The 13,460-nt window shown below is 37.1% G+C and overlaps 1 protein-coding gene across 1 annotated transcript in view; it reads right to left on the reverse strand.

Annotated features, from left to right (window-relative positions):
- Positions 1-13,460, reverse strand: part of LOC149302582 (dynein axonemal heavy chain 5-like) — a 110,974-nt gene that overhangs the window by 27,283 nt on the left and 70,231 nt on the right. The window contains exons 55-60 of the mRNA XM_089482290.1: positions 6,910-7,104; positions 5,971-6,126; positions 5,249-5,431; positions 3,297-3,467; positions 1,262-1,640; positions 549-820 (exon numbers count right to left, since the gene is read on the reverse strand). Of these exons, the coding sequence (XP_089338416.1) occupies positions 549-820; positions 1,262-1,640; positions 3,297-3,467; positions 5,249-5,431; positions 5,971-6,126; positions 6,910-7,104 (1,356 nt within the window). The remainder of the gene's footprint in view (positions 1-548; positions 821-1,261; positions 1,641-3,296; positions 3,468-5,248; positions 5,432-5,970; positions 6,127-6,909; positions 7,105-13,460) is intronic.

The raw sequence follows: 13,460 nt of genomic DNA on the forward strand, positions 1-13,460 counted from the left end.
ATTCTTTTATTGAACCTTTTAACAAGCAGCTATTTTTTTGTTTAAACAATCCCCTACATTATACTTTCAAGTGGGCAACACATATGTGTAATTAATATGTTTATTTGCCAAAGTTTATTCAAAGAAATGTCATATAAATGCTATGTTAGGCTTGACCTCTTAAAGGTCAGAGTGAGCAACACTGAGTAACACTGCAGTATAGCCTATGACTTCAAAGTTAATTCTGAGGCCTCGCATTTAAGGTTTCTCATGATCCATCCAAGACATGAGGAAATTCCTCCAAAAATCCAGATGGCGTCCAGTCAGCAACAAGCAAGTATGTATTTTCAAGCCCAAAGTCTAAAATAACTAAGAAAAATACTGAGAAATGCATATTTGCTTTTTGGTACTTAGGAGTGATCATAAAAACCTGTATTAAGAGAATCCTGTACAGCAACAAGTTAAGATTTACAATTAAGTAGAAGAATGGTAATAAACTGAGTTTCTTAAGGGGATGATGCAGCCCATATCTAGGTATCAGAAAAAGTTATACATCCAACAACAGTCACCTGTGCGATAGTGCGATCTGGACACCAGCTTCGGATAAGAAGAAGTTTTCTGAATGTATCTAGCAAACTATCATATCCATCAGGTAATGGAGCCTCTTCTGGAGCTTCCACATCAAACCAACTCTTCCAGGCTTTCTCATTTCTGGCCACCTGCCCCAGGAGATTATTAAATGGTGGCAGATTGGACAATTGCACTAGATTAAGCCAGGTCATGTCCAGTATCCATTTCTTTGGCTTTGGTTCCACTGAATTGAGATCTAGAGTTGCCCCCCCTAAAAAGAAAAAAAAAATATTATTTTGTGGAGATTCTGGAATTTCCTTGAAGAACCTAAGAATGTATTGTTAAAAATGCCTAAATAGCTAGTGAACTGGTTTGTCCCTTTAATTTTCTTTCTAAAAATAGTTGGATAATACAGTAGTTTTCCTAGTGGCATAATATTTAAATTGTAAAGATGTTATTTGCATACCAATTAAAATCAAGAATCTACTATGAAACTTAGTGAACAAGTTGTATACAGATTGATAATTCATATGTATGACAGAAACTGCTGGGACAATCTAGTGCAAAAGGACAGAACCATGTCCAGCCATTGACAAATTAGATCTCTATCGACCCAGTCTCATAGTCTTTGAAGATATAAAACTTTATAACGTTAATGAAGAAACATAAACACTTTCGAAGTCGTTAAATGACAGAAAAGCGAATTGCATACCTTTGATGAGTGTTTGGAATTCATTATGAGAAATTTTCTTAGCTTGTAGGTCTATCTTTAAAGCCATTAGCAATGTAAAGAGAAACTTGTGATTCTCATAAAGGCCACGCACTGTGTACTTAAACACCTCAAAAGTGAGATATTCTATAATGTTGGCGATTCTTTTGGACGTGAGTTGGGATTTTGCAGATCTTTCCATCGACAGGTCAAAGATGCCCAGGAACTGCCGGAGCGACGTCTGATACATCACATTCACCAAACTCATTTCCACAATGAGAAAATACAGAATGCTGCCGCGCGTGGCTACGGGACGATACTCCTCGCGAGCTGTATTAATCTTCACCTCCGTCTCTGCTGCAACAGTCAGCTTCTCACTGACCTTGAGGAAGAATAATGCATATATTATTCATACAAATGAATCGCAGAAAAGCAGGGTTCTGTTTTTAGACGTTTTTGGGTTTTTTTATGAACCCGAGGCTATTTGCTTTTATAGTGGCCAGTCTACTTGATTAACCCTTTCTGGAGTGAGGGGGTACAGGCCTGGCTTTTTCCTCATTTGTACTCGTGTCCCCTCAGGAGCTAATTATCTTTTGCTAAACACACATGATTGACTCGAGCTAAATTGAACAAAATTGAGGTCTACATTTTTGTCAGATACACAAAGCCCAGGGCTTGCTAGCAGAAATACTCCTATCGTGTAGAGGTGGGTCACCGAACTCAGTGTAGAAAACTCAAGATACATTTTCAGTATCATAATTTGGATGGTTTTTACGCAAATGCTGGTTCTGAATGACTAGTACATAGCACAACACATTAGGTCATAGCCTAACGAGGAGAACTAAGTATCTTAAAAGACGCAAAGATTATTGTTCGACGTTTCCGTGTGCGTGAGGACAATCCTGTCAAAGATGTTTTTGACACACTTATGTCTTGCAGCGTATGGTATGAAATACTGCCTGATGGATGCCAGTTTTGATGATGTCAATAATGGTCACTGCCCGTGGCTGTGCTTATGTAATACAATATATTTTATTTGGCCAACACACTGTATGTTTCATTCTTTCTATTTAATTTGTTGACATTTTGAACCAGCACAGGTCATCAACAATGTGTTCAAACCTATGGATCTTCTTTTACATGCTTGGCTAGGGAGAATCAACCAAAACGTTTATTTTATTGCCATATAGAGTTTGCAAAGACAGGCACTTCAGCCTGCATGGAAAAAAGCTGTTATACGAGAAGAGAGAGATCACTTTGTATTATGGGGCAGCCATCTTTACTGACCTAAGGATCTACAAAATTCCTCATTATTTGTTGAATGAAAACTATTTGTTTCTTCAAGAATTTTTGAGGGTTTGGTAAGGACAGGGTCAGAACAGGATACTGATTATTATTCTAGCTTTGCCAAATTCCCTGAATTTAAACCAAATACCACCATTTTAGCATTTACCTTTCATTTGTGTTGTACATTGCAGAATAAATATGTCAAACTAAAAGTAAATACGTAAATGAAGGTTAATGCTTATATGTAAGCAAAACATCATCATTGAGACGAGACAACCTGGTTGTCCTTAAAATGAGGTCTCTTAACTCTCTGTTAGGAATTTAACATATTTTGGAAAATATAATGCAGAGAGCTGCATTCACACAATTTGAAAAATAAACCAATTAAGGTTAATTGAAGTTAATGTTTATAATTGTGCTGCAGACAATATATTACCCATAGCAGAAATGAATTTACTAACACTGCAGCATTTATTCTGAGGTTTCAGGTTGGCTCACCCTGTGCTCAGTGATTTATGTATTAGACAGAAGCCAATTATAACTACTCTTTAGGAGTCTTTATCAAAAGTTTAGAGTCTTTGTCAAAAGTCTTAGCGAGACCTATGCCCTTTGGCATCAGAGAAGTAAAATGTATTCATAAATATGGTATTATGTTGTTGCTTTCATGCACAGTAATTCTGCGTTATTGAGACCAAAACAAGTCCTTAATTTATGGTGATATATGGGCGGTTTATAACAGTAGATGTTGTACCTCCTCTGAAGTTGATTTTGTTATCCTGAGGACTTCAATCAGGGACTCATCCTCCACTAAAGACCCCTGGGTACTGGTGAGACGGTACAGAAGATTGTCCTCAAGTTCTTTTGTCTTCCTTTTGTTTGAAGTCACCTCTTCCATTAATTTAACTCTTTCAGCCTCCAGTTCCTAGAAATATGAGGTTAATATGGGTTCATAAATGGGAACAAATACTATACTGCATACACCAGGGCTGGTAAAATAGAAGTTAAGAACCAGATGAGATACACCTATAGAGATTGAGATAAAAAGGTCGAGCTAATAATCTAGGAGCCAGGGCTACCTGGATTCCGGGATTATTTGATACACTCCTGTAGGTGAATTATTAGCATCCTTAAGATTCCATTAAAAGCTGTTAATATACGAATGTTTGTGTGTGTGTTTATGACATTAAACTGTAGATAAGTGTGTATGATTGTGTGTATCTGTTCCTTCTAGAGAGGGGCAAGTAATTAGTTATGCTGATTTTGTCAAAGGTTAGAAGATATTCCACGTACTTCATTAAGTAAAACAAAATAGACTACAAAAGACAACATTATGTACAACTCAATTTTTCAGAGGGGATGTTTTTAGTAAAATTATAGAATAGTTTAGAATAGTTAGCATAGTATTTAAATATAAAGTTCTGAAACCACTGCTTTTAATAAGACTCATAAAGCCCGGTGGTACATGACATTTGTTGTAAATTTAACGATTAGGTTACAGTTGTGTAAACTTCTGGTTTTATAAAATTGTTCACTACGATCAATACTGCTTGGAATCACCTATTTAAATACACTGCTATCCGAAGCTCTATGCAATCTGTATACTCACAAAGGAGTATTCCTATGTAGCAATCTATGTTTCTACTGCACATTAAAAAAAAACATTTTCCTATGGGGAAATGCTGGAAGTAATTGTTGGTACCCTGGACAGCTCCTGAATATTTATATTAAATAAGACTACGGCAGGACTGGGTAAAACTATAGGTAGGCTATATATGAGGACAATAAAGCAGAAAATTAAAGTTTATCCATCCAACACTCTTCTTACCAAACATGTTATGTTATAATGTTATAATCGACACTGATACATTCAGGTCCTGTTCTTTTTAAAGTAAACTAATTGGGGTGTTTTAAGAGCTTAAATACATTGTTCACGCAAGGGGTTTAAAGTCAGCTCAAAGCTGATCTACTTTAAGGTTAGGGATACGAAACACAGGTTAGGGTTTAAAAAAATCTTAATAGAATTAAATCAAGTACACAAAGCCCATAGTTTTCAAACTTCTAAATACCCAGAGTATGTTTATGATGGGCCTAAAGCAGAGGTGTTTACAGTTCTCCTCACTGCCGCAGTAAATGGAATATGAATTGTAGTGCCAGAAGCACTGAACATTACGAAGAAATAAGTGGGCAGATGGAACACAGTGGTATACTTTGATCCTTTCAATTGTTCCGTTACAGAGTAAAAATCTTTATCGTACTGCTGTGCCACGGTAAAATGAATAATGGAAATAAATACTCAAAGACAACTTCCCGCAAGCTTTCCTAAAATGTGGAAGAATATGTTTTTATTTGGAAAACACATTTCACAGATCGACAATTATTTTGCCTTCCGGAACAGCAAATGACCCTCTGATTGATGCTATTCAACTGGCAAGTAGGGATATTAAACTTTGTACACAGAAATGTTGTTGTCGAATTCCATGGTGCTAATATTAAAGCATATATATATATTTTAATTTTTTTTTCTATATTTTGCAAAAATATAGATATTGAAAATCCAAAATACATGTTTATTTCTATGATATTTACATATGAAACCTTAGATAAAAGTTATTTTTTTTTTTTAAGGATCCCTCAATAACTAACATTTAATGAGTTTCCCTTAAATTAGTTCTCAGTTTATCCCAGACTTGTATATTTTCTTACCTGCTTTTCGGTGAGAATGACACGTCCAAGGAGCTGGTCTTCCAGACCTTTCATGGTTACGGTAAAATCAATGACGGCTGTCTTTGCACTGATTTCAGGGGTATAAGCAGGATTTGCCAATTTTGTAGTAATGTAAAGAGTAAAGCCTTTCATTACGTCTACCTCTTTATCTCCAACTTTTACCTGCAATGGAGATAATAGAATCAGTAACTTGCTAAATCAGTTATATGCGAGTATGATACTCTACAAAATGAGTAATATTAACTATAAATTAACCACATGCCTACTACTACATTCCTATTCAATTTCAGTCAATTACAAACATCTCATAGGCATGAGGTGGTATATTCTGACCAAGGCCAACTAGGGCCAAACTAAAGAGAACAGGGGGCAATTGGCCTGCTTAGTGCACCACAGAACTCAATGGGTTAGGGAGATTGGAGATTTCCAGTAAAACCAACCCTTTTATACAGAATTTTTCTGTATAACCTAAAGCAGAGTGTTGGGATATGACATCATATCCCAACTCTCTGCAGAAAAAAAAACAAGCAGAAGAGATAAGGATGGTAGGTCTAGGGGCACTGTGGAGCACTGATCTGGGTCAGATCTAGGACAACAACCCCTATTAGTAGCTCACAGGCCAATGGCTTTTCGATTCAGTAGGTGTCCATGCTTCATTTTATGTTTACATTAAAATCATGTTTACATTAAAATCAGCTTACTTTAAAAGTGGATCCAGATTTTATAAAGTTCTTCTCCAGGACATTGTCAAGTGCAGGATCAAGCTCCTCTCCAACATCTTCTATCATCAGGGGTCTCCCCAAAGAAAGGCTGTCTTCAAGGTGACTTCTAAAATACTTGTGATTCAAAGATGTGACCTGTACAGGAAAATTTTACACAAGCATAATGAAATATAATGACAAAAGCTGTGTTTTATATCATTAGATAATACTGTTTTAAAAGTACTTCATTCGGAAACTATATGTTTTATAATCTAACCATCTAAGGCAAGACTTTTGAATTCATTTTGTACCCCCGACTGGGGGTAACTATTATGTATTATGGGGATACAAGCAGCAGTACGGGTAAGTATTTGGCCCTCTCAGCCACCAGTCCATCAAGCATTTGCCATGTGGGCCAAATGGCAATCCAGGCCTGCCAGAGGTAAATCTAAACATTCATTGGTGTTACAATGGACAAAGCACAGTCCATCGCTGTTTGAAATGATATAAATGACATTATCAGAGAAGTCTGTGTATCTTTAAAAGCCATTTCCACCAGGTAAAGTATATTCTCAATGCAAAGACAAAAGAATGCATGCCAGCAGCTCTGAGGATAGCTGTCTGCACTGCTTGGCTAATCTACCAAGCTGTACTTAAGGTTTAACACTATATAACTACATTCTATGTGTTGTAACAAAGATAAATAAAATCATAATTTAGATTTTATGGTTATGGATTCCTGCTGGATTTATTAACAACATATGGGCAATCACCATTCAACTTTAATTACCACTAGCAGGCATGCAATTTGTAGCATAAAGGAATAACAAAGAAACAGAAGAAAAAAGAGTAAGAATAAATACACAACGGCATGGATATTTTCCTATTGAAATCATGGCGCCACAAATCAGCAATCGATAAAGCTAGACTTTTTTTTACCTGAAGTTCATTGTTTTTTTCTTTATTTTTAATCCAGATTTTTCCTTGACCTTGTGGGTCAATCAGCAGAGGAAATCGAGATGCTTTTGTAACGATGATTCCATTCTGGATAGAAAGATCATCGTTTGGGAGTCCTTGAAGGTTCCACTCCCCAATGGTGGCATTGTCCACAAGCATTGAGATAAGGTTGAGGTCCTAAAATATAATTAAAATCAATGTTATGAAAAAAAATATATTATTAAGGGCCTTAGATATGCAAATTACATAAACATCAGCATATCTCTCTCTTGCTCTCTCTCTCCCCCCTGAAAGTGCTTGTAATATTCAGAAGCATTCTAAGAGCCCACATACTGTATATATAGAACTCTTAAAACCTCACTCCTATTCTAAGGTTTTGTGTCTCCAATCCACCACCTCATTCTCAAAAAAGTCATATAGCTGTGGTGTCAAAAGTTATAGGCCATTCTGTACTTTCTGATTTTCTAGAAATCAATATGATAAGTCACTTTATTAGAATCTATTAAACAGAGGCTAATGTTTACTTTTAGTTCGTATTAAGCTACGGTAAGAACAGTTGGCAGCTAAATTGCTTACAAAGAAAAAAAACTCCAAAAGGTATCACGGATTTGCATCTATGAACCTCTGCTATGCTCACAGGAACTAAACGCACAGGAATGGTTACCTATCCTAAGCTGACAAGAATTATCAGGATAAGTAAGTGCGCATTAAATAGGATTCCAAGGCTAAAGTCTAAGGGTTTTTCATTAGGTGGTTAAAAAAGCTTTATAAATTCACAGTCACAGACACAAATACATGACTAATCTGTGATCACTTGAATGCCGGCATGAAATGCTCCCCATCCACACACATAAATAAATAAATAAAAGTAGATATGTCAGCCACAAAGTCATGCAACTAAATCAATCGTATTCATCTTATCTCTCCTGTTTCTTTTTATCTCTCCCCTTCCTCCCTATCTCTCTTTCTCATTATCTCTTCCCTTTCTCTATATTTTTCCCCTTATTCATTACTTCTCCTTTGTCTCAATAACTCTCCACTTTCCCCCTCTATCTCCCCTTATCCATTATCTCTCCCATTTCTCATTATCTCTCCCCTTTTCCCCTATCTTCTTTCTCATTTCCTCTCCCCTTTCTTTCCATCTCTCTTCTTTCTCATAATCTCCCCTTCGCTCTATCTCTCCCCTCCTCATTATCTGTCCCCTAAAGCTTTCTCTCTCCATTTTCTTACTATCTCTCCTCTTTCTCATTATCTATCTTACCCTTTCTCCCAACCTCTTACCTTTCCTAAGTCATGTAGTAGGAGCACGAGGTCTGTTCCTACAGACCTCTGTTTCAGTAGGCAGGGTGCCAGACACCACAAATGGGGCACCTTGCCGACCCCTGATTGCTGCCCCTATCAAAGTTTGACCTGGGTCCCATGGGACCGCCAGGACCCATGTAAGTCTACACTGTTGATTTTGTCATGCTCCCAATGTATCTACAATGTTATAAAATCCCAGACAGAGTCATAAAAAAGTTATAGAAAACAAAAGAAAAATTAAGCTGTAGACCCTGAAATAGCTTTGGGAATGAGGGCAGCTGAGCGGATTATAACATGTAGAGGATGGCGGTGGAGCTTTGTGACTTACATTTTGCCTTCTGGTAGAGAAACGGCACAGTCAGGATATGTAATGAAGATTACTGATGATAATTGGTAGCCGGACATGCTTACGTGAATTACTCAGTGTTATAAAATGAGGCAGGGGGAAGGGTTGCTGTTAAATTAGTTTAAAAAACATACACGATTATTTCCATTTGATTTTTTAAATGCCGCTCTAGATCTGACAGTTTAAACTTAGTTTGAGGATGAAGGATAACACGCTTTGATGGAAACTCGATCTAACTTTTCCATTACAATGTCATATTTTTGGTCCATAAACCTCAAATGTCATTTATTTGAGTCTTTGAACCACAGCAACTACTGTATGCTTTTGAAACCAAAAAATACAGAACTGACAGAGAAAATGAATGAATATGTCCTGTTTTTAGACAAAGCTGGAAGTGACACTGATGGCTGGACACTTTCAATCACTTTTCTCCAATATAAAGTGACAAAGAAATAAGTCAGACAGCTTGGGTGCTACTTCTCAAACACAAAGTACAGCAGTCATTACCGAAAAAGAGATTATGATTTATGGATGTTCCTTTTTTTGCACAAAGAGAGAAGTTAAACATGTAACTTTTTAAAGTATCAAACAGGAAAAGCAAAATGGTTGAGACATGGACCCTTATGCATTGATATACCGGTATATATATATATATATATATATATATATATATATATATATATATATATATATATATACTGTAATATCTCGGTATAATGCACACGACGTACCCCATTTTCAACAGTTCAGAAATGGGATGTGGGTATTACATAAAAACCCTCTCTATCAGTTTATATATCCCTCCATGTGTTTAAATGCTGGGATATCACACCATTTCCAGATGCAGGCCGTGCGTGAGGACCACGAGGGACCAGGAGAACAGTCATGTCATCAGCTGCTGGATCACACGAGATGGGCCCATCCTGAGCTGACAAAGGTAGGTAAGCTGGGAGGGGGTCCTAAATATAGATGTGAGCGTGTGCATGTAGTACGTCACTGTGATTACATGTAAATGTACCTGCAAAACTGAGTATCAAGTTATACCCATATTATACACTGGTGAGTATTATATCCAATATATATCTATGATAAATAAATGGAAGATAAAACAATATCTATATATATCAGGATATGAATATGTGCTGTGTACTTTAATGGGTTTAAACTGGGATTTAAATATTTAAATTGGATTGCATGCTGACATACAACAATCCGGATGTGGGGTGCACAGTAGGATATAGTGGCACATAAAAGGCATAGGGTAGGATGTACAGACGTGAATGTGGGTTGTACATGGGACATTAGGATAATGTTAGAATGGTACAAAATCAAGAGAGAGTCCACTTCACTTATCTTTGCTTCTCTTAAGTGAATTGGAGTCTCGCTCAGTTTTTACGATATCTATTGGGGCAAGAAGAGTCCTTGGACAGTTTGTTCTTCCACTACAAGGGGAGTATTACTCTTTGTATATCCTGTCTTTTTTGGTTCTCTTTAACGTGAGAATGCGGATATATAATGTGGGCTGAAGATACAGTGTAGTATATAGTGTGGTGGGGGGGAAATATCACCAAACTAATCATCAAACACAATAATGTACACATTTATGCAGACATTAGGAGTTATACAGTCAACTTTATAGGGAAACTTGATTTCTTAGGCAGCTAACAAAGTATACATCCATAGTGTTGCAGGCTTGCAACTCTCAGTAGTCATGACTTATGGGATTTGAGCAGCACCAAAACTGAATATGTTATAGGACATACACGCAGACTACATATTCTTAACATGGAGAAAGCTTTTAACGGTAAATAATACTGAATAGGTATTCGGCTTCTAACACACATACAGTATACATCATCACATGAAGTCTCATGTCATGCTGATTCTTCTCAATAAGATAAGAAAAAAGCATTAAAGTGCTGGGAACATACGCACCTGCATTACTGTGTCACTGTGACCGCTTGTCCCATGCTATTTTGGACACTAGCCGAACCTTTGTTTCTTTGTGAAATTCAGTGGATTTCAATTAGATTAGGTTATACTAATAGTAGAATCATATATGGTATCGAGACAGCCTGACATTTTATGTATCTGTCTCTTTTTCCCCAAAATGCTTGTCCTTTTTAATAATAATGTGTATTGAGTCAGTGTGACAGCCTGGGTACAATACCGTTTGCTTGTCAGTAAAGTACAAGAAATATTTTAATGCCTTTTTAACATTACCCCCAACACAGTTAGTGCTGTGGCAAGATAAGACATGAAATCTTCTCAGCATGTGCTTCCAGAGCTAGGACGATTTTTATTCGTATGGATACTGGACTTTCAAAAATACTGAGAAAATTAAACCATAAGAAAGAAAAGAAAGCCTATAGCCGGCATGATCCACAATCTAACTCTACAATCTCCTTTGAACCTTGTTCACAAAATCCAGATTAACTGTACCAAAAAAAATCCCCTTACCGCTAAAGCCGGCACTGTTTTGGATTTCTTAAATTGTATTTTAACACTTTTGACACATATAAAAAATATCACCTGTTCTTTTTTAACTCGGCAGAATTTATGAGTTTGTTCTTCAAATGTTCTTGGCAGTTGAAAACCTCCAAATTTAGGAAAACAGAGTAATTCGTTTGAGGTGTCAATACCCATTAAAAAAATTCCTATAATGTGTAAAGAAAGCTATGATGATTTGAGTAGTTATCTCTCCAGGTAGTTTATTACTTCTTTTTCATTTGTTTTAACTAGTTTCATTCAATGAGACAGTTTCTCTTTTTCTTACCGTAGTTTAATTTGGGGAAAAAACTGAAATCAAGGCAGGATTGCTCCCTTTTATTACAAAAGGAGCCTAAATTCTCAGTCTGGAAGAGCCAGCCACATGCATTTCATGGAAAATGAACGAAATTCAAGTTCTGATTTTTTAGGCAATAAAAGATAGAAACGGGTGCTGCTGTAAAGAAATTATGGGTAGGTAGGCAGGTTAAAGTTTAGACTTGAATACCATCCCTTGATCTACACATTGTACGGCTGTTGGCAATAGTACAATTTATAGCTTGCCTGTGTCAAATCCGTCGTGACTACTAATTGTGTAACTTAAAAAGTATATGTCTTAAGCATTATGTATTCTGCCTACCCGGTACCACTAAAGGTGCCTCATTACACCTTAAACGTATGCACAATTTCTCCACTTACTGCGTGATTGGCAGGAAAATCAATAATTGATGCTCTTGACGCCTACCTTTTCAGGCACCGTATTCTTAAACATATCCACGGAGAAAAACTTATATTAATGGTCTTATTGTTATTCTGCTTTCAAGGACAACACGTTGTTATGTCTGCAGCAGCACTAAGGAACAAATGACACCGCATACCCGGATAGATACACTACTTTATACTACTAAGACAAAATAATGCTACCTCTCCCAGTCACGCTGAGTTGTGCGAAGCTTAAAGATTGACTAATGCATTTTAGAAGAGCAAATATCTTTAAAGATTATTTGTCTTCAAGGTGACAGCATATTGCAAAAGTGAAGAGAATTACTGTGGCTCAGCAAGCTGATGACCAGCAATAGTAAATTAACTGCATTATTATTATTGTTGTTGTTGTTTTATATAACGCCAACATATCCTGCAGCACTGTCCAATGGGTCATAGCTCATCTTTGCATCTGAGGGCCTTTGCTATACTAAATACATCAAATGTATTAATGGGTCATTAACCTCTACTTTTTTATTTCATATTCGTCCCGACGCTATGTAGCCATAGTACATGACAGCTCTCTATATCTATCTGACAATAGGAGTCCAACTCTTTATGTATCACCATCCCATCACATGCATTGGATGAGGATAAGGATAGCCTGTATATAAGATGAGGCTAAGTAGCGACTAGATTGTCCAAATGGTTGTGACCTGAATTCCTGGGAACTCTCTTGCCGGGTGAGCGCTGCTTCTCCAGTTCTCCGGGTCAAGACCCGAATCCTCCGGGTCGCGGGAGCAGGGTCTTGACAAACCCCGGTCCCCGACCATTTTCCCTTTAAATGAAAGTGTTTCCCGCTGACACCAGCGGGAACGCCCCCAACATCAGCGGGAACGCACCCAACGCCTGCGGGAACTCCCGTTAACGTCAGCGGGCAGTCCTGGCCGCGTCCCAGAAGGGAAGGCTCCGGATAGCCGGAGCCCAGAAGTTTCCAGGTATGCTTATCTGTCATCACATTCTATGTTTCTATTAGCTTCGAGCTGTGGCATTAAACATCCTGTAAACATTTTTCTTATCTCTCAGACTTAGGGCAGATATATATATATTTTGCAATTAAACAGCAAAAGTGAATTTCTTTTTGGGTAATCAAAAAGTCTTTCCATTTTACATATACACAGAATGAAACATTTATTCTCACTACTCTTAAGCGGAAAAGAAAGGAAAATGATTAATACGCTAAGCCAAACTCTTTCCACTTCTCCTTGAACACAGCCTCGAGCACTGACATTTGGAAATGAGGAGGTGCTCATTTCACATGAACAATGGATGAAATACAGATTTCTCAGCCAAAGGGAGAGATAGCAGGTAAAGAGATAAAGTGAAGGGGAGCTGATGAGATAATGTATGGAAATGTCATCTAAAATACTTTGAGAGGTACTGGGAAATCAGCAGATATAACAGCCATGTGGCTCCTGTGGGGTTCGGCTGCTTAAGTTTACTGGCGTATGGATCTCTAAATAGGTGATTTAAAAAATTAAAGGATCCTACAATGATCACATTTTAGTGCATCCTAAATTAATGAAGTACAAAAGCTGGTTTTTTTTAACACAAGATGCTGTGGTTTTTAAGACAAAAGGCCATGTAACATGTTTTCTAAGTGATTTAAAAAACAGGGAATAGAAATAAGTATTCA

The sequence above is a fragment of the Sceloporus occidentalis genome, unplaced genomic scaffold, assembly GCF_023333645.1.
Source record: "Sceloporus occidentalis isolate IW3139 unplaced genomic scaffold, rSceOcc1.0.p SCAF_18, whole genome shotgun sequence".
NCBI classification, from domain to species: Eukaryota; Metazoa; Chordata; class Lepidosauria; order Squamata; family Phrynosomatidae; genus Sceloporus; species Sceloporus occidentalis.